At 40.6% G+C, this 24746-nt stretch overlaps 1 protein-coding gene across 6 annotated transcripts; it reads right to left on the reverse strand.

Moving 5' to 3' along the window:
* Nucleotides 1-410: 410 nt before the first annotated feature.
* Nucleotides 411-24338, reverse strand: usp7 (ubiquitin specific peptidase 7 (herpes virus-associated)). 6 transcript variants are annotated; one of them, XM_046414879.1, is made up of 31 exons: nucleotides 23290-24338; nucleotides 19100-19204; nucleotides 18634-18832; nucleotides 18031-18169; nucleotides 17615-17703; nucleotides 17397-17505; nucleotides 16760-16890; nucleotides 16263-16317; nucleotides 16092-16172; nucleotides 15610-15700; nucleotides 15358-15440; nucleotides 14804-14913; nucleotides 13981-14137; nucleotides 12961-13105; nucleotides 12580-12710; nucleotides 9854-9988; nucleotides 9631-9732; nucleotides 8884-8989; nucleotides 8429-8521; nucleotides 8259-8326; nucleotides 7859-7959; nucleotides 7189-7342; nucleotides 6596-6663; nucleotides 5859-5967; nucleotides 5623-5700; nucleotides 5395-5495; nucleotides 4526-4625; nucleotides 3776-3895; nucleotides 3600-3671; nucleotides 3258-3348; nucleotides 411-2433 (listed from the first exon to the last, which is right to left on the reverse strand). In XM_046414879.1, the coding sequence occupies exons 1-31, from the start codon at nucleotides 23375-23377 to the stop codon at nucleotides 2327-2329; spliced, it is 3318 nt and encodes a 1105-aa protein (XP_046270835.1). In that variant the 5' UTR covers nucleotides 23378-24338; the 3' UTR covers nucleotides 411-2326. The 6 variants fall into 6 exon arrangements, with proteins under 6 accessions (XP_046270835.1, XP_046270834.1, XP_046270832.1 ...); XM_046414878.1 differs by having other exon boundaries at nucleotides 5859-5961; nucleotides 13960-14137; XM_046414876.1 differs by having other exon boundaries at nucleotides 13960-14137.
* Nucleotides 24339-24746: the final 408 nt, after the last annotated feature.

Consider the following 24746-nt stretch of genomic DNA (forward strand, 5'->3'; position numbering starts at 1 on the left):
TTAGCTTAGCGTCACTGAGGGAAACACCAATGCCAGTTCCAGGGTCTGCTGCTCTATGTGTGGACATGACCTCTGACCTCACAGGGAACATATGCTTTCTGTCTTCCATCTTGAACCATGCTGAACGGGTCTTTATTGAGACATTCACAGCCTGTAGGTAGGTTTTAGACAAACATGACTTTCAGCCAAGTAATGAAATTTTGTCAAGTTCTAAGTAGGGGGCTTTAAAATTTGACAGAATAGATAAACTCTCTGGCTTCTCAGCTTTTTTGCCATGTTTTTGGTGAGAAGATCGATAATCTTCTCATCCAACTCTTCACCAAAAAAGCGAATGATTGTATTTCCCAAAATATCTGGCCATCCCTTTAACAGCGTTTTGGGTCGAGCACTGGTATGGACAAGCAGCAGTGTTTTTGTTTTTATAGAAAATTTTTATTCAACATACATTTTCCAGCAAAAAGGCAATATACAGGAATAGTTGTCGTACACTGCTGCTACACTGAGGATTTTAAACTGGAAAAGATCAAATTAAGGTGTGATTCTGCAGGTCATCTTTGTACTGCACTTTTTAACAAGACAAAACCAATGCAGTTAGTTTCTGAAAAGAAAAAAAAAATCCAAATGTAACAGAAAAAAATCGTCAATGGTACATCAGGAACGCAAAGAAAAGAGAAAACCCTACGCACAAGAAATATGGACACCTGGCTCCTTCTGTACCCAACAACAAAGGCGAGTGTTTCTCTTAAATTTTACAAGTTCATATTTTTTAAATATACAATTCTTAAATGTTGTCTTTACAGAGCCAGCTATGCGCTATTAGGGGAGCATTCCATCTGTGCTTTAAAGGAAAATAAAACAAACAAAATAAATTCATAGGGCTTAAAGTGTTTCTTACAATGCTGGTTTTGTCTCTACACAATCCTCAAAACCTGTGGGGCTCAAAGTGTCTGCAGCTCCCTACCAAGCATAGCGCAGTTACTGCTCCCAAACACCTGGAGGCGACAGTTTCAATCAAGACAGAAGGTGACAAAGCTCGTGTGTTTGCATTCAGAGGAGGAATGACTGAGAAAGACATTAGAACCCCCTGAATAAAAATGAAGAGAAAGTCAAGAAGGTTATGCCCGTACTCGTGTGTGCGCGCGCATGTGTGTGTCCTTTAAAGTCACTGAGCAACTCAAAACCACAACCAAAATGAACATTTGTCAGTCCTGAGAAACCTCTGACATTAAGTGCCAACGTGCAAGATGAAATACAGACAAATTTCCACCTTATTTTTTTTTCCCATTTATTTTTAAACAGATGCTGTGAATTTTTATTTTATTATACAAGATCTGCAGAAAAAGACAAAAAAAAATTAATTCATTCCTCCAACCAAACTAAGTGAGAAAGAACTGTGTGTAAACTTGGAAATACTTGTTTTGTTGCACTAAAGGATGGGAGCAGAAAATACAAAGAACCACATCAGGGCAGCTAGTGAGCCTCGGGATGAACGCCAGTTCGCCGCTGTTTTTGCAAAAATGACCACCAGCCCTCCCCCCTCTTTTTCAGTTAGTTAGTCCTCGCAAACATCCTTCCATCAAACTCTCCACACAGCAGCATGGTGCCTCTTCAAACAACTCTTTATTTAAAAACAACCCCCAAAAAATCTGAAGGAAAAAAAGCTGGTGAGTGGGGTGGGAAAAGGAAAAAAAACTAAATCTAGAAGTTCATATATATATATATATATATATATATATTTTATGTATATATATATACTTATATTTATACTGTGTCCCACTTCCTCTCCCCTCTCCACTTATTTCATATTAAAATCCAATTTAATTTCTCCCACTTCCAGACAGGCAACAAAAACAGGCAGTCAACAGGTAAAGAAGCCAGAAAAAAAACGAACAGCCTCAAACGCAGAGGGTGAGACGATTAAAAAAAAAAAAAAAAGAAAAAGAAAAAAAAAAGATAAAATTAACAAAATCAACAGTCAGGAGGTGGTTGGTGCAGTTTATTTTGTGGTTGAAGGATAATCCGTCAGCTGCAGCAAGATCCGTATCGTTGAAGACATAGTGCCGGTGTAGAGCTGTAGAGGTGTCCAGGCAGGGTGTTAAAAGTGATGAACACACACAGACACACACACGAGAGCACACGCAAGCACGCACGCGCACACACACACACACGCACACACACACACACACAGTCTCTCTCTTTCCCTCTCTCTCTCACATGGTTGGTTACAGTCTGTAGTTATGGTGTGTTAAAGTAGGTAGGGAGGAAGGCGGAGCAGGAGGAGGAGGAGGAAGTGGATGAGGAGGACAAAGAGGAAGGGTGGGCTGCTTTAGTTGTGGATCTTGATTGCTTTCTCCAGGTAGGTATAGCGACCTCTCTTTGGAGCTTTGTTGAAATGATCCAACCCTAACCAGGGGCGCGGGTGGGACATGTTACCTGGAGGGACAAAAAGTGTTCATCTGTAACATTGCTGACTCTACCACCACAGAAATTACTTGATTAGTGAGTTCTACACAAATTTATCCTTTAATCTCTGTTTGATGAATACTTAAGCATTTTTAGCAAAACTACTGCTCCTAAAGCTTAAAAATTCCTAGAATCTTTTATGTGTGTTGAATTATTTTAACCATTTAATACAAGTTTATTGCATACAGACTTCTCCAGATCATGTTCAGAATGTGTTTTCAGATGTTTATACACCAATGAAAACCTAATTCTGACTATTAGAATCAGAATCAGTCTCATTGCCACAATATTTACAATAAGAAAACAAAGCTAGTCTTACAAAAATGAAAAAGTATGTACAGTGAATTGACAAACTTTAAATAAGACAGCTGTACAGACCAGGAATGCACATAAACAGATTGTAGAATAAAGGTTAATGTAACGTGTAATGTGATGTCTGTACAGGAGGGTTACAGTCTGTGTATGGGGGTGCTATGTGTGGCTATCCCTTGCTGATGAGGCTGGCTGCAGAGGGGAAGAAACTGTTATATTCCATTTCTACTAAAAAATCTGCTGAAGTCACACACTGGACCCTTACAGCACAAAAAGATGGCAGCCATTAACATCTCCTATTTCAGAGATCACAAGGTTCAAAGTACAATTAAGATGAGTTTATTAAAAAGTATTCTCTTGCATGAACATGTTTGGCTTTTGTTTTACTCGTGGAGCTTTGCTGTAGCTCTCACTAAGTTGTTACCATTAGTGAAGCAACACCTGCAGCGGTTTGTGTTAGCAGCAGCAGCAGCAGTAATTACCTGGCTGTGGTTCAAAGTCCTTCAGGTTGACCTCATATTCGTCTTCAGTGATGTACTGATGCCGTCCCATCATCACAATCGCAAACTTGAACTGAAAACATACACGCACAGACGTGTTACTTGAGAGCCTGCAGGCAACTACAGGCTGCAGGCTGGTTATCAAGTTCTAGTACACATTCAGCTGAATATGCTCAGGACTTTCACTATGGCATTTAATAAAAAATGTGCATTCATTATTTTGGCCTGTACACAAAATGTTAATATATTCATAATTTAAAAAAAAAAACACTGGACAAGAGGCTCAATAGTCTCTAGTTGTGCAAACAAACTGTGGTATTATACCTTCTCAAATTCTTTCTCCTGAATTTCCAGCATGGTCTGGATCCTCCTCATCACCTCCCGAAATGACTCACCCTGTGGGGAAAGGGAAATCAAACAGAGCATGAAGTTGGGTAACACGTTATGTTAAGCAGACCTCAAACACTCTTTCACATGTGTACAAACATACACACACAAACCTGTCTGATCTTGAGCAAGAAGGGAATCCCAAAGGTGCCAAAAACTTCCTTGTGGAAGTGAGCGACAGGGATTAGCATTTCGCTGTCCTTGTCCAAGTCCACCTGGTCTGAAGGAATCTCCTGAGGGAGGGAAGAAGTGAGAAAAATTGAGAGACGTGATTCAGTAAAGTCGACTCCTTGGAAGACGCAGACAGAAGAAACAGTTTACTCATCTCTTGGAGTGGCAATGGTTGATCAGTTGTGCAAGTTAAATGTATGCTATGTCAAAACCTATTTGGAGAAAGTGCTGCTATCTCCATTTAAGATCATTACCTCTTTTTCGAAAAGTAAGTGTAAAAACTCTTTTGCAAAACTGAAAGGTCTCTCAAATGTTGTTGCTTCCATCAACCTTTTCTAAAACGATACTTCGAAAAGCGCATAAAAATACGTCAGTGGAATCAAGATGACTTAGTAACTGTAGAGCAGGTTCTGCAACATGCGTATTACGCCTGCAACCAATCTGAGAAATTCTGTTACTGTTCAGCTACTGCTGTCAAGGTGTGGTCAGCACAACCAGCTCTGTATTTCAGTTCATCTTTAACAACTGAACCTTATTATTTTGAAGAAGTAAAGCCCTGGAAATATTGTCTGCCAAAGTAGTTCCATGTGCGGACAAACTTAGTGAGTTTGTGTCAGAAAATATTTAACTGTCTAGCAGAAGGCCTATTAAGTGGAGGAACGAGGAGGAGAAATCCTAACATGCACGCTTACCTCTATTCTGAAGGTGCGGCTGGCAGCCGGACATAAACATTCTAGCAGCTCGTCCTCCTGGTGAACCCCAATGATTTTATAGCTTACTATCTCTAACAGCCTGCAGGGGGAGAAAGAACAGGAGGAGAGAGAGAGAGAGAACAGACAGAAGAAGAAAGGATTAATACTCTACAGTAAGCTGATTTTGCAGAGCATAAATTCACATTAAATTTAAAGAGCTGTTAAAGACAGCAGATATATAAAAATGTAATGAATCTGTGCTGGCTGTGGTTGCTGCTGCTAATGGTACGAAGGCTGGTATGACCAAGCCACAATTTAAAGACCCGTGAAGCCTTTCAATCAAGCATGTTATCTCATAAATGTGCTAGAAATGTTTCTTTGTTGGCATCATGTCAGTTTTTGGGGAGATAACTGTCACTACTGATGAGCTTGAATCATGGGAAAAGACTCATCTTCTCTGAGTTGGTTCTGAACTCAAGTGACCTTGCAGGTTAACATGTGCGCTGAACTTTGATAAAGTAGCTTTGAGACATTCCTTACCTTGACCACCTCCCTACTGTCAGCTTCTAACTGCTTAATCCCCCCCAGCATGTCAAATCTTATCTCATAAATATATAGGTACGTACAATAATGCTACAGCTGTGATTACAAATGTGCTGAGATTTCATAAAAACGCTATGACAGAGTGATATTATTGGGAATGTTTTTCCAATGCAGCTGAGAATCTCAGAATTCACTTTCAAAACATTCACTGTAATAAGCCAAATTTCAACAGGGTGGGATACATGCAGCTACAACACAAGGTAGCTGTCAAATATCCCGAAACAGTGAGACACACACACACACACACACAGTCCTGCAGTGGATACCTGAGCTTCTCCGAGCCTTTTTCAGAGAGCTCCACTGCCTTTTTACATTCTTCCAAAAGGTCCCGCACACAGCCATGCTTGTCAGGGTAGAGGGTGATCTCCTGCAACAAACAAACATCACACAAAACATTTGACTAACATGTGGTGACGCGCTCTACTTTCCTAATGGGGAAGGGTGTGTATGTGTGTGTGTGTGTGTGTGTGTGTGTGTGTGTGTGTGTGTGTTACCTCCTCTCTGAACTGGCTGTTGAGCCATATGGATTTAAAACTCCTCCTGTTCTCAAAGTCTGTTATCTTCATCTTTAACTGTGGATGTATGAGAGAGAGAGAAAGAAAAGATGTTCTTAAAAAAAAAAAATCTGTATTCAATACATCATTTTAATTTTGCTGAAACACAGTAGCTCTTCGTCTGTACAACTACAAATAGGTTTCTCAAGACACTGGAGCTGGCAAGCCTTTCCTACCTGCTGGTAGTACAGTTTCTTGGGCTGCCGAGGTTTGAAGAATTGCAGGAGGTCCCGCAGCGTTCCCTCATAGTTGTGTCTGAGAGGATTCCCTGGACCGTCCCTGTACCTGGCCACCACACCACCAGGCAGGGGGGGAGGACAACGAAGGGAAGGAAATAAAGATGACAGCAGAAGAGAAACAGAGTGGAAAAAACAAGTGACGGAGGAGAGAAGAAAAGAGGCAAGTGGACAAGGAGAGGGGTAGGGAACAGGAGGGGAAGGCAGGAAAATACAGAAAGACGCAGAATAGAGAAGGAATGGAGAGGCAGAGAGGACGACCGTATGGAGGGAGAGTGGGAGGAGTTAAAGGAAAACAACAAAGACAGGTGGGGGGGGACAGGTTATGTGACATTTCTACTGCAAGTAATCATAACAAAGGCAAATGTTACAAGCTTTGACAATGAAAACACAGTGTATAAATATACTCTATGCATTTCTATTTATATCAAGAAAAACTACTTGAAAATAAAATTAAAATTCAGTCGATATTGACAGCTGTATTCTTTTTTAAAAACTGCATACCTAGATCCAACTGACTGAAATGGTAACAATACCAACAAGTGCTCCATCAATACTGTGATAATTGCTATGATCATTTTCAAATGATCGTAAGTAATTTTTAGTCAGACTAATATCTCTCTGCAAGTATATGTGTGTGTGTGAGTGAGTGAGTGTGGATGAGACAAGCCTCCTACCCCTGCGACTTGAAGAACTGTAGCAGCATGGGATCTGTATTCAACCTCTGCGCTACTGTCTTGGCCACCTGACAGACAAAACAAATATTGCAAGTGGGGCTCAATCATCACAGACCTGCCAGGTTTTATCTTTGTCTGATAACTGACATGCCAACAGGGATGCTACTAGGAAAAGGAAAGAAACATTTACTGATAGTGTTTATAATCCAGCAAGCAGAACTGTGTAGGTTTTAAGCATTTAGAGCATGAATCTTTTACAGATATTTTAAAGATCCACTCGCTGGCTGTGCTTTAAGGCACAATAGTAAGACACCAAATACATAAATGCCCTCCCTGTTGCAAATAAAATAGCAGCAAATTACCAAAATTAACTGCTGATCATCTGAATTTCACTTAATTAATTTAACATGTAAAACGTGGTTGAATTGTCACATTAAACATTATGTACAAGTGGCGAAGACATGGATTAATTTCTTTGTACAGAAGGTCTTTGGACATGTTTCTGTTATGCATTATTATCAATATAAATCAACATGAAAGAATAATTTCACAATTGCTGATTATTCATTCAAAGTGGCTGAATAGTCCCATACCTGAAAATAGTTCATGCGGTTAGAAAGCGTGACCACAAAGCCGGGGTCGTTGTGGATGGTTTTGTCACAGAAAATGACGTCCACTCGGTGGTAGAGATCCCGGAAATAATCCTTGGCCGTAGGCAGCTCACTGCTGTCGTTCTCTGGGTCGTCCCTGTGTGATTGGAGGATGGTAGAACAGTTGAGGTACAGAATGTGCAGTGTTGACAGAAGGAGTAGACAAAGATGTGACAAACGCAGGCAAGACAGGTAGCAGGAAGCATGAAGAGAGAGGAATTAAAAGGAGGATATAAAGCAATAGAGGAGCAGCAAAATATCTAAAACATTTCAAACCAAGATCTTTACTGTTTCTCTGTATTATACCAGAAATACCAAAGGGTGCAGATGTGTAAGTCCTCATGTTTTATTTGGACGAAGTATTACAAGTGGCACTGTACAAAATAAAACCATGCTAGTCTGGCTTAAACATGCCCTGTGGAGCTTTCCTGTAAACAAATGTTATGTTTACATTCAGTGTTAGTCACCAAAACATGTTGTGTGTATTCTTGAGGTCTAGCAAACATGTGGGGTGCATTTACTTCCTCATGAAACAAATTTTGAAACTAAACATGAAACTAATTTTTAATTCAAAATCTAGTACACGCACGCACACACACACACAAAGTCTTACTTCTGGAAGACAATGATGTCCCCGTCCATGAGCTCATCCAGGGCCTTGTCCAGAGAGACATCATAGTCCTGTATCCGCTCTGTTAGATTGGGCTTTACTTCCTGTAAACACAGAAGACATTATGGGAAATGTAGTCAAACTGAAGCTGTGTAAGCACACAAGAGTATTCTGTGAAGGATATGTAAACATGCAAAGCTACAGATGGGTAAGCGTGAGAAAGAGAGATGCTACGTATGACAGTGTGAAAGTGTGCACAAGAGGGTTTGCGTGGTAAAGATGGTGTGTGTCAGATAGGAGCTCATGAGAACACGAGTGTGTGAAAGAGCGAGTGAAGAGCTAGAACAAGTGAGAAAAAGACAGAGGAATGTGCCAGCAAGTGAGCACCATATAAATAGATCACCTCATAGAGGATAAGGCTAGTTTCCTGCTGAAACCCTGCTCTCTCACACATGACTGGCAGAAGGTCTCCTACATTAAAAGGAAGAAAAGAGTAACAAAAACATAACACAACAATCTTTAAATTCAGTATATTTTTGAGCTTAAAATAAACTCAGTGTGGCCACCACTTACTTATTTTGCAGGATATAGGTGTGTAGATATGTCCACAATAATTTAAGCTTCTGGTTTTGGGGTCATACATCTTCAAGAACAACATGACATCATCTGAAACGAAAGAGAAAGTGAAAAAAGAAACAAAACAAATACAGTAGATTTTCCAATTTTATAGTTACTGGTGAAAATGCTAACAGCAGTATTTCTGGTAATTCAAGTTGCAGTGTAGGATGTAGGTGTCATGCTGCACTATCATAATTTAATAGAATAGAATAGAATGCCTTTATTGTCACTATAAACATGTACAATGAGATTAAAAGCCAACCCCGCAGTGCAAACAGTGAATTAAGTAAGAATAAACAAAACAATATAAAATCTAGACTTTTGCACTTAAAAAGCAAGTCACTGGGTTCTCTAAATTAAATCAAAGAGCCGCAATGGGTGAAACATGAGGGCTGATGTGTGGGACTTACGGTCTTTGTCAAACTTGGGTAACGTGGCCCCGCTGGCCGCCATCTCTGGATCCACCGTCTCCAGAAATATTGTCCAGGGATTCTCGTTGTCGCTCAAGTCAATCATCTGAAACAAGTGAGAGTGGAACAAATGCTCATGCACGCATTCATGGGCACAAATGTTACCGTTTCAAAACAAACTAACCACAACCGCTGACTGTGCATTGACATGAGGACCATTTACCTGACAGCTGATGCATTACAGTTAAAGAGAATTCAACTCTTGCAGCACTATCAATCAAGAAGCTGCTTAGCTTTCTGAACTTGCTTTCAAACACTACAGCAGTTGGAATATTATTTAATATCTTAATGTAAGGTATATAATTCATTATTTTAAGAAATATAATACTACAAATAGTTCTAAATAAACTCACAATTATATTAGGTATTTCTTAGAATTTAACTCTAACACTCAACACTGATATCAGGATCAACTTGAATTACCACCTCACTAAGTTTGGTGTCTTCATGTGCCAAGCTCAGTTCAACCCTCATTAATGACTAAATGTGGGAGAACAGTGCAGATTCCTCCCGCGTGAGCTAAACTAAACTAAATTAAACATGTTCCTGAGCTACAACTACACCGGATGTACAGAAATTATACAGTGGTAACTTTACACACGACTGCAGGCAAAAATGTTTCCAAAGTGCCAGAAACACGCACACAAGTTACACCCACAAACAGATCGTAGACACACAAACACTCACCGACTTATTGCAGTCTGCCTCGTAGTCGAGCATGGCGGGTCGCTTGGTTCCATTGCTCCGGGCCTGCATGGGCCACAGCCTCATCTGGTCCTGTGGGAAACCCTGCAGCAAATCAGTAGGTGTGTTTAATGTAATCCACACAAGCTGAACTGAAAAGCCAAAAAGGAACCCACCCACCCCCCACTGTTTTATCCATCCTCACACTCACACATGACTGTCTTACCATGGTCTGGGAGAGGTTCTGGACAAACTCTTGCAGCGTTGAGCTCTTCAGGACCTTGAAGACTGTGTACTTCACCTTCTCCTCATCATACATGTCATTGCCCTGATGACCACAGAACTGGTCCTCTGTCACCATCTGACCAGAGGAGGATGAGAAGAAAACCTTAGTGATTAACAGTAAAACTGGGCAAACAATCAAGAAATGAAGGGATAAAAACCAGATGATTTGGAGAGAGGTGACTACACAGTTTGCAGTTAGGTGTCTGTTGGTTGTACAACTTCATCTAATGAAACCACAGGAAGTGTGATTATTTACAGCGTTCTACCACACATTCAAAACTGCAAGAGGAATGTCAATATCTAATCAAACCACATTTTATTCATACAAAGAGTTAGCTGTCAGTGCCTAACCTAAAAAAACATAGCAGTCTTCAGATTTTGTCGTGGTCTTGTCTCGACGCAAACATAACTACTATTTAAAGTATTTTGTTTGAGAAACTGAAACTGAGATGCTCTTCTGCCACAGAGTTACTGACAAAATGGAAACTAAATTTATCACACAATGTCCACACTGAAATGTTCCTCCTGTTGATGCTACAGAAAAGTGCCTTACTCTAGACTTGAGCTATTAAAGAGCAGCCATCTCTGAACAGGATAAACCGTTCTTATCTTTTAACAAGCTGTTTCCTCATCATCACTTGCTGTTCTTCTCGCCACTGTCGCTGCGACAGCTCAGCTGGAGCACCTACATTCTTTCCTGCTGCTGACAGGTTGTGCTCAGTCAGAGAAAACAACTGTAGACTCTGCTTCACAGAAAGCCGTTGTCATTACTTTGAGAACCATCTGCGTATGTGCCAATATAATAGTTTGTCACAATAACAACCACAGATCTACCACCAAATTGTCTTCATATAATTCTGCCTATTAAACCGATTAAGCGCTAATGCACACCCATAAAGGTCACAAATTCTGTAAATTATAATCTGCTCGTCAGATAAGAAGATTTTATCCAACTACAAAAAATATCTGACCACTTTTTTTGGGTGCATTTATTCGACTGACAGGTAAGAGCTTTTGCACAGCTTCATCTTTTTCTTGTATCAACTGCCAATGTGGAATCTTTTCAAAAAAAATATCTGGTTAGATAGACAACAAGTTACGATCTTGAAAACAGACATATCAAGTTCAATCTCAAATGCCTGCAGTTATGTAAGACCAAACCCTGTGCAAGGGTTCAAGCTGCTACTCTGGTATGCTGATACTATGTTTATTGACAAGAATAGAGCCATACAGTACGTATCATACACAAGTTCCGATTCTACATATTGTGATATATTGCGACATCAGCAAAGCAATACATTGTTTCATAGACCTGCGACCTTTATGTTTACGCTATAAATATTAGTCCAATTCTTCCCGTGTCTTCTGACACGACACTGGAAGAGTCACAAGGCCAACGCACTTAGGAGTTTGAATACAACATAAAATTAACCACAGCCGCCAATGTTTGCATGCACTCTATTGATTAAAAAGAATGTTTTAAGAGTCTGTACAGTATCACAAAACATAATATCGCAAGACTCAAGTGTCTGGATATTTTCTTACACTCTCCTACTGACCGGCGGACATTCATTCTAAAACATTTGATGGGTGGTCTCTATAAAAGGTCCATCAGAAGAGATAACGTTAGGTGGTTACTCTGCGTGACATTACTTAATGGGGATGGCAGAAAATGTGTTTGGGACAAACAGACTATTGATTAGCACATAAATAACAAACTGAACCGAGTGCTGACCACATCTTCTCATGTGGCATCATCTTGTCATGCAACCATAATTACTGTCACTGGCTGGCTAAGAATAAGAAAAATATGAAAATCCTGAAATGGCAGGAACTTGCACATACGTTGTGCTCTTTAAGCCAAGAGAACACAGCAATTCCCCATTGAAACTAGCAAAATGAAAAGCCAGTTAGCTAGTGACCAGAAGAATCCTGCAATATAACACAGCAGGACTGAGAGTTTCTGTTCAGGGGAACACGAAACTTTCAACTGTAAACTGCAGTTTAATGTGACAAACCAACAAGTTTACAGTAAACAGATGTACAGAACTACTTCAGCCCAGTACAGTTTGGAGATAAAAGTACATTGGGTTTGAGGTCCCAAAATCTTTATCAACTTTGTGTCAGAGATAAAAGTAACCAGATACAAGCAGTGACCAAATGGTGGAGTACTGGGTTCAGGACACAAACACTTCAGTAGAAACACTGAGTCAACCGAGACAGAGACAAATTCAGGTTTACAACCTATTTAAGTTGAGCAAACTCAATATAATCTTTAATATTTCCTCAATAACTCAGAACTGTAGCTGATGATAAAGTAAAGACACAACACTTTGATTAGTGATCGGCTTCCAGCAATGGGTGATCAGCCCCAGAAATCCTCACAGAGCACCCTCGGCTACCAGTGCTAGGCTACTTTACCTACCTGTTCAGCACTGCAACAAAAATGACAGAAAGGCTTCCAGATTCCTACTGTACCTTCCAGTCTGTCAAACTTTAATGAAGCTAAAACAGCAGATATCAGGTTTATTGTGCATACTATTAACACTCTCCATATGCACTTTGAAGCTTGCAGCAGCACATTCATAAATTTAAACCAAAGGCACTTTAAGTCTGCAAAGCATCACGACACCTACGAGTACTCAAAAAGCAGTCCTGATTTCCTACCTGGACCTGCATGTAGAGGTGAGCCTCTTGGCGCTCCTTCCTCTTCTGTGCCTCCACTCTTTTCTCCTCCTGCAGACGCTCCACAAGCTGCTGGGGGATGTCCACATCGGTCATTGGCTGAAGTACCTCACCTGGAATACAGGGAGAGATGCAAGTGCAAATTACAGAGCAATACAGTAACATTTGTGTTTTCCATGGTTGGAGTAGAAACAGGAATTAAACTTCTCTCATCCATGCCTAATAATTATGCCGTATATTCTTATAAAAGGACAGATTTGCTGAAACATAAATCTTTCATTTGTTTATAGTTCAGTCTCTCCAGCACCAGCTTTTGTTCAATATTAGGCAGAAAGGCAAAAGGAGAGGGAGTACGTTACTTACTTAGCTTGGACTCACGGATGTAGACTAACATGTATGCATTGGTGCAGTGGCGCACCGAGAGGTCATCGTCATGTCCACCGTAGTTGTGCTCTATGGCCTCCTCCTTGGTGCACCGTGACACCACATCATCATCAAACTTACACCACTGGAGAGACAGAGAGAATGATGGACAGGAGGGGGTAGATGATGGAGATACAAGCAGGAGAGGGGAGCAAGAGTAGACAGACAACGCCAAGGAACAACACAGAAGAAAAGGAGAAAACCCGAAAATAATTAAGACGACCATTAATTTCAAATCATCAAAACATGCTTTTACTCAATCCCAATACCAACACGCAAATTATTGATGCAAACTTTTCCTAATGATCTTATGTTAGAACAGCCATAAATCTCTCTTTGTTGTTCTCTTAAAAGGACAACAACAATACACTGCATTAACATGAGCATGTATCAAGATGTGTAGATTCAACATTTGACATCTTTGTGTATTTTTGGAAGTGTCAAAGAGCTGGCAGCTCATCTTTGACATTCCTCTGCAACCTACCTTTGAAGCAATGTTCTATGGACATTATTTCATGCAAGTAAGTATGACAGATATTAATATATATATATATATATATATATATATATATATATATATATCTAGCTGTAGTCATACAATATTCTTAAACATTGACCATTTCTGTATATCAACAATCTTAATTGTTACCTTTAAGATCTTTATAATAACTCCATACAAATTTATTTATGGAAAGTTTCAATGTGGTAAAAAGATGCTGCTACTTTTAGAGGCTCAAACCAAGTGTATGAATCATGATGACAAAGAAGAGCTCTTAACTCAATAAGGTGAGCATCCCAAATACTGACAAAAAAAACCTAAAAAAACAGGCAGTTACTCTTAATGCAAATGTTGTTCAAATTTTTTAACTAGTAGTGCCAAAACGTCAACCTAGCCTACAGAATTTTTGTGTGAAAGGTGCATAAAAAAATTGTTCTCACTATTGGTTCCTTGACACTCACTTTGCCGTCTCCTTTTGGGTTAAGATAGACGACGTAGTGACCGCCATGGTTGTCCCCACTGTGCACTAGCACTGCATGCAGGATGTAGTTGGCTGGGTCTTTGGAGTCTGGCTTCTGAAGGAACTCATCCAGGGGCAGCTGGTCTGGAAACTCAAACCTATACAGGACGAGGGAAAAACAGAGAGGATAGACAGATGAAGGATGGGGATGAGACAACAGAAGGGGGAGAAGACAGGAGAAAATGGGAGAGAAAGGCATGAGTGGGAAAAAATAGGAAGAAATTAGAAAATGGAATGGTCAAATATGAAGACAATGAGCAACGTATTCATATAAGCAAGAAAGTAAGAGAGAAAGCAAGTGCTTAATGAGTGATTGAGCATACATATAGAAAGCCCTAAGGGGGCCAGGTGCTGATGGCAGCATCACAAGGATGACTCAGAGCCCTTTGAGATGCTACAGGGGGAAATTAGATATTCTGGATGGCTACACGTGTGCGTGCTCTGAAAGTGTCACATTATCCTAGCAGATTGTTAAAACACCATTAGCTCCCAGAAAGCTTTACAAAGAACGATACGGCCTGCAGGAAGAAAATTCTCAATGACTCACTTTCTCACTGTCTTAGTGCAGGAGGTCAGAGCACATTGTTCAGAGAGAGCAGGCTCAAGAGCTGTTACTGGAAATAGACTGCTCTTTTGACCTATGTTAACATGGACCGTCTCTAAAATGATGTCTGTGCACCAGCTACTGACGCATTATGTGACCATAATAAAAAGAATGTACATGTGAGTGTATGAGAGTGAGGGGTCTGGTGTGTTTGTTCTACCTGTCGTTAATCTTGATATTTTGGTCAGTCTGTGGGTCATACATGAACCTCATCAGCTGCAGATGAAGGATTGGAGGGAAGGTGAGGAACTTCACTCCCTTTTCTGCTTCCTGCAACACAAACAAGTGTGCAATTGACATTCATGGGCTAATCCTTAATGTTTGCAGTAATGTAATATAACTTATTTTAACCAGACCAAAACACATTATGACATGCAATCCAGGCAGGTATGCTAATACTGAAGCAGCATTATTTAGGATTTGATTTTAGACGACACATGCATATTGTTCACAAAGCTTCTATGCCTGATTATTTGGCTACATTTTTGGGTATTTTGTAAATATGTGTCATATATTCATAGTTAACCTTTCAGCAACAGGTTTCTGCATTTTCAGTTAATGACAGATTTCACAAAAAGTTGAATTTCAAATGAGCGTAAATACCAACTGAGATATAGCGAAAATAAATAAAACATAAACCAAAGTTAAGCAAACTAAAATAAATTGGACATGAAGGACACAAATTATTTAGATCCAGTCGTTGTGAAGCCTCACCTGCAGGCCATGCTCTCCTGCATCGTATTTGTTGTCTCCATCTAACTGCTCAGTTGCAACATAATCTTTGAATGACTCGAAGACTGGAAGTAAGGACAAAGTACAGATGATATCAAGAAAACATGGAGATCGGTAACTTCAAAATCAACCACTAACATAAGCTATTTCAGTTAAAGGAATAAACCAGTGGTGCAGCACCATAGTCCCATTGTTTGATAAAAGCCATGACGTTCTGCTGATGTTGCTACTCACTGTTCTTCTTTCCTTTTATGCTAAGCTGGATGTCATAGTAGTCCTCTATCCGCTCTGACCGGTAGTCCACATGCTTACACTGGATGTATGACTGGAGAGTAACGTATACACATGTCAGACTGTGTAATACAATTGACAAGTTAAAAATATCATTTCAATGACAGCCACTTCTTCATTTTCCCTTTCTATTCTTAAACTGACCTTGTTTCAGAGCACATCCTGTACCAAGTCAGACTACTTTACATCCTCACTGTGTTAACAAAATGCACAGTACTATTTAATGCATGCTGTGCTTACATTACACAGTAAAATAAGAGTGAAAACCTTTACTTTCAACACATAGGCAGGATAAATCTTGCTCAAACATTGTCTTTTTGAAAAGTAACTAAGTTTAGACTTACGCCTTTCAGAAACATGCAAAATGTGACCTTACCTATAAAAATAAGTCAGACTAGTGCGATACAGAGAGAGAGAAAACGTACCACCATCTTTCCTCTGAAGAGCTTAGGGATGGTTCCCTCAACACAAGTGCCTTTCATTTTATTCTCCACATTGTCTAGGAGCTAGAAAACACATACACACACACTCAGTAATTATTCAGTATGCATACATTTACACATTCACATTCTTTGAGATACTATAAGAGAACTCACCACTCTGCACAGCTCCTGTACATCATGCTGCATGAAGCTATCTAGTGTTTCCCAACTTCACAAAGGGAAAAAAACCCAAAAAACACCAGTATTAGACACAATACGTACAGATCAGGAATGGACTTAACACTTAGAGCTGGAAATTATTTAAAATTCTACTAAAAACAATCTTACAGTGTTTGCCAACCCTAACCTGGAATCAGCAAACCAAATGTTATTTCATATTTATTTCCCAATCTTGATCCCTACTTGAGGTAACACCCTGCAAAGTAGTGTGAAGATCTTTTTGATGTTGCTCAAAAATTCAGTGCAAGTATCTCACTATCCCCATCTTAAAGGTTTTGATCATTTAAATCCCAACAAGAAAATAAAGACAAAATGTACAGTATGAGGCAAAAATACATAATACTGTTTTTTCTTCATATTCCAGCCTAATTTGGGGTCACCTTCAAACAAAGTTGAGATGTCAGTTATGCAAAAAAAGAAGTCTATGCTACCCAAAGGACTTCGTGAGTTTCTTGGTTCCCACAGGTTTGTCGCTGTGCTGCAGCTCGTAAAAAACCCTCTGCAGCGCCAGGGGAACACTCTTGGACGAGTCATCTCCCTCTGTGGGCATCATGTACACCGCCTGGGAGGAGAGTCAAGAAAATTCACACCACGATTAGGAGTTTCAGACACTCTTAGGTATAAGTTAATCATTTTCACTGTTTTGTTAAGACATTTTAGAGCTTCTGCTGGAAAACACTATGAAACAGGACTAAGATATATTGAGTTAAGGGGTCTGAAACCAGAGGATAGCGGCGGCAGCAGCTGTAGATAAGCCTGAATAAACAAAATAGATACTCATACTAATAGGGGAAGTGGTGGCACAAGGAGTAGACATGTACACTACATAATGTATTTTCTGAAGTTCAGTATATATTTCAATATTTAACTTAAATTTGAGGTTGGCCTTTAATATTTGTGACCCCTAGCCTGTCTACAAAAATACAAAAGCACACACAAAGCCTAAACTGAAGCTCTAGTGTCGACACTTGCATATGAAACACACTACTACTACAGTAAACAGTAGTGTAGTTAAACAATAAATACATTCTGTACCTCGTACATAGAAAAACTAAGATAAAACCATACCCGTCGTAGCTGATTGGTGAAGAAGAGAGTCTGCAGAAGGCTATTCATGTAGCAGGTAGCTCCCTGGTTCTTCAGTCCAACATAGCCAGTGTGTTTCTTAGAGTCCCAACTGGTAAGAGAGAAAGCTGATGTTAGGGTAATAATTCATAAAACCCTAACTGATAAAGTAAACCTGGGAACGTTAGAGAAAACCCAAGAGAAAATTAAGAGCTACATACGCCACTCCATGTGGGGCATCTGCCTGGACATAGACTTCAAAGGTGACTTTGTCATCATCAATGAAGCCCCTCTCTGGATCAGTCACATCCTGAAACACAACAACATCAAAATAGTTCACATCAACAGGGATGAGCAGAAGTATCTTTAAGAAAGAAACAAAGCTTTTGATCAACAGCCAAAGGTCAAATAGAAAGTACACAAATAGCATTATACAGCACAAAAATTAAACAGCCCTGCAAGTACAGCCTTTTTCAGCCACCCATTTAACAAATAAATAAAAATTAAGTTTGCCACTGTCTCTACCAAACTCTTTAACAAAAAAAAAACATGTTTCGCTGGTGGTTTTCTTATTAAATCTGAAACACTTTCTGATTATCTAACTATATTAATCTGCAACATCAGTGTCTCAACTTACACTCCAGGACATGAAGTTGGAGAAGCCCCAGTCATTTTCTTTGTGGAAGAAAAGGTGACTGATCCTACGGCTGAAGGACTTCTCGTCGTCTTTGTAGTTGATAATCTTTAGCATGGCCTGTGCGTGGCATGACCATGACCTGAAACACCAAGAACAAAATCCAGATGTCTTTCAAGTCCACGGACGCGAGAAGATGGAGTTGGAGAATGAACTTATTCTGCATAACAAGCAAACTACATCACAGACTTTTTGGCTTGTTGCCAGAGGTTGGCAATCTAATTTACAAACCAGGCCTCTTCAACTGGTGAGTAACATTTGATGCACACATTTTCTGAATTTGGTAATGTTCTGCTGCCAGATGGGGAGCTTTCACGGGCTGAATGCGGTTTGCCAAAGCTTTGCATAAACACATCAGTACTAATGAGATAAGTCTGCACTGATTTGAATACCAGTTCGGTGAAAGGTGGCCTCTTAAAAAATAATTTATGACTATGGAAACCGTTCATTTGTGTGTTATGCGCCAGGACCATCACAGGTTTTAGGTGGGTGTCTGTGTCTCTCTTTAATGCCCCCTCAAATCCCTCGTCCCATCAAGACACCTACGTGGAGTCTGACTCTGCGTTACACTGCAGGAAGAATCCCACGCTCTTCTGGTGTGGCCGGTCGGGATAGAAGCGCGGCATCACCATTATCTTCCATGGAAGGTTACGGACAAAGCAGGATGGGCTGAGCACTGACTCACTCAAGCGGCTGAAGCGTTCCACCACAAAGCGGAAAGTCGCCTCGGATCGCCAACTGGTGTCTGTGGAAAGATGGAGGGAGATGGGAAAGATGAGGGCAGGTTAGACAGTGAACAGAGGCGAGGCTCTCCTCATCCTTTCACTGTAGAACTGGTACAAAAACGTCACAAACCTAATGTGATTCTTACAACTCTGCAGCACATTAAACTGAGTCATTCACAAGAAAAAAAATAACTCTGTTGATTTCTTACTATTGCTTTCACAACACAAGCTTTGAAACAAAATAGAACTATTAAGTATTTGTCTGTGTAAGCGCCCAGCATCCTTACCATCCTCCATGTCCTCCTCTGTGTTGTTGTGTCCATCTGCCATGGCTACGTTACCATTGATCACTGGGTTAGCCGGGATTCTTGGAGGGTCATCTGTGTCCCCAGCTGTATAGAGAGAAAGGGACAAACAATATGACATTACTGTATGGACAACCAAGTTCTGGTATACATAAAGACCTTTCTTTGGGAAAGCTGGCTGAAACCTGCGAGTTGCTAACTATGTGAGGTCAGAAATGAGGGGGCAAAAATGCCCAAAATTAGTCAGGAAAGATCAGTAAAATATGGAATCAAGAGCTTAAAAGTCACACGAGGCCTACTAAAAGTTACCCTGTGACAAACAATGTGCTAGATTACTTTCTTACTATGGCCGAACCATCACATTTCTGTGATCAGTACAAAATCTGAGGGTAGATTAGTCAAGTTATTTAAAGTCTGTTTTGCCTATCTACAATGTACAATTAGTCGTTTTAAGAGTTGACTAATAATTGGATAATTATCATAATTATTCAAGGCATAAAAAAGCATGAACCAACACTGGACTCTAACTTTTTATTTAAACAAATAAGTAATTTTGCAACTACTGACTCCATCATTTATCTCCCAGTTCCCCACAAAGCAATCCTTCCTTTCCCTTTTCTACATTTCACTGGGAAAACCCTGCTGAGACAGCATGACAAGTCTTCATTCCCAGTCTGTATGTCAGAGTGAGGGCAAACAAGGGAGAGACAGAGAGACAGACAGAGAGAGAGAGCGAGAGAGAGAGAGTGCGCACGCATAACAAAGACCATACAACATTACAGTAGGCTGGGTAATTATGGTCACAATGCAGGATTAAGCTGCAAGTCATCACTCAGACAAAAAAAAACAAAAACACACGCATAGAGGACAACAATTATGCCAGCCGAATAATTAGACAGCTCAATGCGCAGTCTCATCTATCAAAACGCATCGATGACAGAAATGGGACTATGAGTAGACTTCAAGGAGTGTGTGAAAACTGCCAGAATCCTGTGATGATTACAATGACGCTGCAGAAGATCATCTTGAGAGCACCAATAGCACTGAAACAAACACTCTGGCAAATGTCTACAAATGTGATGTGCCCACTGGTCTCTTACAGTGTATTTCATGTGTGTTTCTGTTTCCTTTCTTCCTCCGAGCTGACAGACGCAGTGGTGTCAGTTTTATGCGTGTGCATGTCTCCAGGTAATGTTACTGACCAAGTCCTCCAGGAGACTGACCTCGTTTTCCCAAGTGGATTATGCCCTGCTAATGGGGACTGTCTAACAACTTCTTGTCCCGCCCACTATGTCAGTCTATCTTGAAACCTCTGAGTGGTGCGAACTACTACTGTGGTCACTGAAATCTGCACAAGTTTGTCATATTGGACAATACACTACAATTTCTTTGGTAGAAATTACTGTTATTTTAAATATTCAAGTATCTGGAAGTGGAAAATCTCAAGCATCTCAAGAGACTGTTTTATTATTTATAAATATATATGCTTCAATGTAGCACTCCATTAAGTGACTTAAAGGTTTGCTACGGTTATACTCCAACAGTAACTGTTAATAAAAGCACAAACACATCTTTCCATTCAAGTGGGAGGAGCACACCAAGAATTCTAACTTTTCCTAATTTTCCACAGCCTTTAGACTGAAAACTGCAAATAGATGTTTTTTTTTAATTTGTTGGGAAAAATAAAAATGATTCCATGCTTGAAGTATAGTAACAAGTTCATACAATACAGTTGATCCTGTTACTGTGATGTGCATGAAGATGTTGCTGTTTGAGAAAAAAAGAACACACTAGGTTGTGTTCCTCCACTCCTTTGAGGACTTCTGAGTGATGCAGTAAAGGGATGAACCACGCCAAAACAATGTCATGAAGTACAAATTATATCACTAAATGAGACTTTAACTTAAAGCTTGTTATTTATAAGGATGCTAAGCTTACTTATTAGTTCATTTTGCCATATTAATGAAATAGGGACAGACATAAACAACAGACTGATTGTGCTGCAGCAAAGGCCTGGCATCCTAGTAACACTGCTGAGGCAAAATAGATAAAATGACTGAAATATTTAGAGCAGATGATGGATAAACCCCACTACAACTGTATGATGTCTCATACCATAAAGAACTTTATTATTTCAATTTGTTTTCATTGTCCTTGTAAGGTTATAGTGCACTGGGAGAGAACCCAATATGCGTGAAAGTAAGAGGTGAGAATGCCTCGTGAGTGCACCTGCTACTGCTAAGACAAGTATTAAAATGATTGCTTGAAAAATGTAAATGTCACCTTGGATTAATTCTTCTTGCTTACCCGTGTAATTAAACAAAATAAGGTATATACTGTGTGCTGCCTAATAAAAAGCAACAATGTTTGAGTGAACAGATAATAAAATCACTACGACTAAATGACGCAGTGATACTGGGGGCTCCTTCAAGCCCCTGCTCTGTCCAAAGTTGACATTAGGGAAAAATGGTAAAAATTGTGGCAGTGTGGCTGTTTTGTGTGTTTGACGCTCACTAAACGCTAACAGATGTGGCCCTGATTTCAAACCTGACTAACAAAAACACACATCATTAAAAATGGCGAGCCCCATGCCGTTTGGTCTTCCATACAATGAAGCAGCAAATCCCCGCGCTGCCCCAGTGCGGGCCTGGCTTACCGCAACGGCAACTACCGTTACTTGCCAGCACTGCCACACGTTTCACTGTCAAACGTCGGCATATAAACTAACAAACAACTGAACCAAAGTATAATTTCCATTCTGTGTTTCAGTGTGTCATTTCCTCTACTTGAACGGCTAAACTTGTTCCACCACAGTCAATTTAGCAAATCACGATTGACGCAGCTGCGTTAGCGTTAGCTTCCTAGCCAACACTAGCCACAGATTCAACTGCAGGCCGTTTTTAGCTAACATTAGCTGCATCATCAGTACCAGCAAACAAGCTGGAATAGATGCTGATAAAAAGTACATACCACGAGAGCACATAAATTATAATGTTGTGATGGCAATTAGAAGCAAGTGAAAAAAATATATATATTACGTGAGGCTGATATTCAAGGCCTTGTACATTCGTGCAATAGCCGAATCGAACGTTGCAAAATACAAGCCACCATTTTGGAACGCCACACACCCCCTCCGTGAGCGTTAGCTTATGAGCTAACTAGCATGCTAGCCAGAGCATGAACGTAAAGAAATGGGCCTTCGAAGCTAATAGACGAACTTACAATTAGCTTCCCTGTTAGCAATGTACATTGCGCTTTACCAGCTTAATGGACACATAAGGCAATTAAGGAGATACCTGGAGCCGCTTGCAATAAACGTATTTACTACAACTATTATCCAGTCAAATCTACCGACCTCACATTTAAGGGGCAAAACTGAACGACTTTAACCTGGAACGCTGGTTAAATGATATCGTTACTTTGCAGGCCCACATTTAACGTACAAGCCATCAAACACGATGCTAACATACTATCATATAGTGAGGCTAGGGTAAGAACGGTTATTAACGAGCTATATCGAAAGGCTGTTCGTAAGAATTTCAAAGCTACAGTCACTTTAATCATGGAATAGCTAACTTTGAAAAGAATACAGGTGCCAGTGACAGCCAAAATCAGCCTAAAGCACTGAGTTAAGTCAAAGTAGCAAGATTAATTTACCTAGCGGTGGTTCCAAATTAATTACAAGTGTAACAGCGAGACTGTTTACAAACATTTAGGTTATCAACATTCTGCGGGCCTGGAATTCCGTAACAGCGTGTGGATTCTAAACGGTAATGATTTGGCAGAGTGCATCTGATAATTTGCTACGGCATACGAAGATCAACAAAACTGGTCCCTTTATTAAGAAATACAGCGAACGATCTGAATGAATGATTTGAATGGCTAACATTGTGGATGAACAGCCCCTCTGGGTTAACTACAGGCGATGGAACATTGCAGGCATAGAGAGAAATACAAGCTCCATTCGCTTATAATGCAAAATGAGGTCAGCTCCACACAAGTATGCTGCAACGGACGCACAATCAGCAAAAAATCAGCCGGCTATCCTAGCTAGCTTCAGGCCTTAATGTTTACTGTAAAGCTGAACAGTTTGCACAAATAAAACTTTATGCTTTTCTCGTGCATCTGGTAAATTATGAAAAAATGTGTCCGTTAGTTAGTCTTTTACATACCTTCCATCTCCATGTCCTCTGGTTCGCTGAGCTGCTGTTCGCCGGCTTTCTGTTGCTGCTGCTGCGTGTGATGATGGTGGTGGTTCATGTTGGCAGCTGTTGTTGTTGTGGTTGTGATGCGGGGCTCCCTGTTATCTCTGTTACCCTCGACCTTGTCCAGGGTCGCCTCGGCGGGGAACCGGGTTCTGGACTGCTGGTGAGGTGTGGTAGGATACGGAGGTGGGGTGGACAGGTCGAGCCTCGGCGGCCGGGCCTGCTCTGTTGCGACCTCGGCCTCGTCCGCTGTCAGCGCCGGGGAGTGAGGAGGGGAGGTCGGCGGGGGAGCGGGTAGAGAAACGCGGACGTATTTGCTCGCTATTCGCCCAATCTCGGCGCCTTTGGTGGGTGCGAGTCGCTGGCTGACGACAGGGGTGGGATGGATGGACTGGGGCTCCGAGGAGGGAGGCCCGCTGAAATTAGCTAAATCAATCCGGCTTTACCCCTGGAAATGTGGAGTAATAAGACAACGCACAGCACGACCTGCACCTTGAGAAACAAATACCCTGTTTATAGCTAAGTTAGCGGTAAGCTACCTGACACTAGGCAGCCAACTACTGATATAGGTACAACAACAATGAAAACAAAGGCTCATTTGATAGAGATACACATTCAACAACTTTGCCTACGATATCCCCAGTCCGTGTGCTCCTCCGATTGTCCCTCGTCTGGGGGAGAGCGGAGGAAAAAGCTATCCATTCAAAGCAGTTTGCAATACGGAATAGCACTAATGTTGATTTGGAAGTTCACGGAGACGAGAGTTGCCACAGACCGACATAAGCCAATTCCCCCAAACCACCCCTAACACGATAAACGACAAAACGCGGCACCTCGTTGCATTTCTAGCTAACCTCCCGTTTCTTGTGAGGAATGTGCCCGGTCATACAATGATAGCCTAGACTGTGTGGCTCTCAACCCGCTCCTCCCGTGGTTTGTGATGTGTGGAGTCTGAGGTAAATCTCAAAATGGCGGTCGCGCTCTTCTCTGAAATGTCACATCCGCATGGAGATCCAAACACTGGCCCATCCCCGGCTGGGTTCACATGCTTGTTAAATGGTAGGGATCAGGCGTGTGTCTGTTAGCAGGGAATCAAATGTTAAGCATTAACTGCAATTATTGGAATGGATATTATAGGAGTGACAATACAGGGTTAGGACCACTGATGAATGCATGTTGAATAGGGATAACCATTGTTCATTTACAATCACTGGAACAGGAAAATAATTTTATGGAAACAAACTACTACTATTTTTTTCTCTTTTAAAATGGGCTTTGTTTTACTATATAGTCATACTTGTTTAAGAAAAACATAAATACAAGATGGGTTGCTTAGTTAGAGTTTTAGTTCTTTTGATTTAGTTTGTACTTTTAGGTTACTTGTACATACGTGTTCATTTATTTGCATACGTCTTTAATTCCCT

The sequence above is a fragment of the Scatophagus argus genome, chromosome 16, assembly GCF_020382885.2.
Source record: "Scatophagus argus isolate fScaArg1 chromosome 16, fScaArg1.pri, whole genome shotgun sequence".
NCBI classification, from domain to species: Eukaryota; Metazoa; Chordata; class Actinopteri; family Scatophagidae; genus Scatophagus; species Scatophagus argus.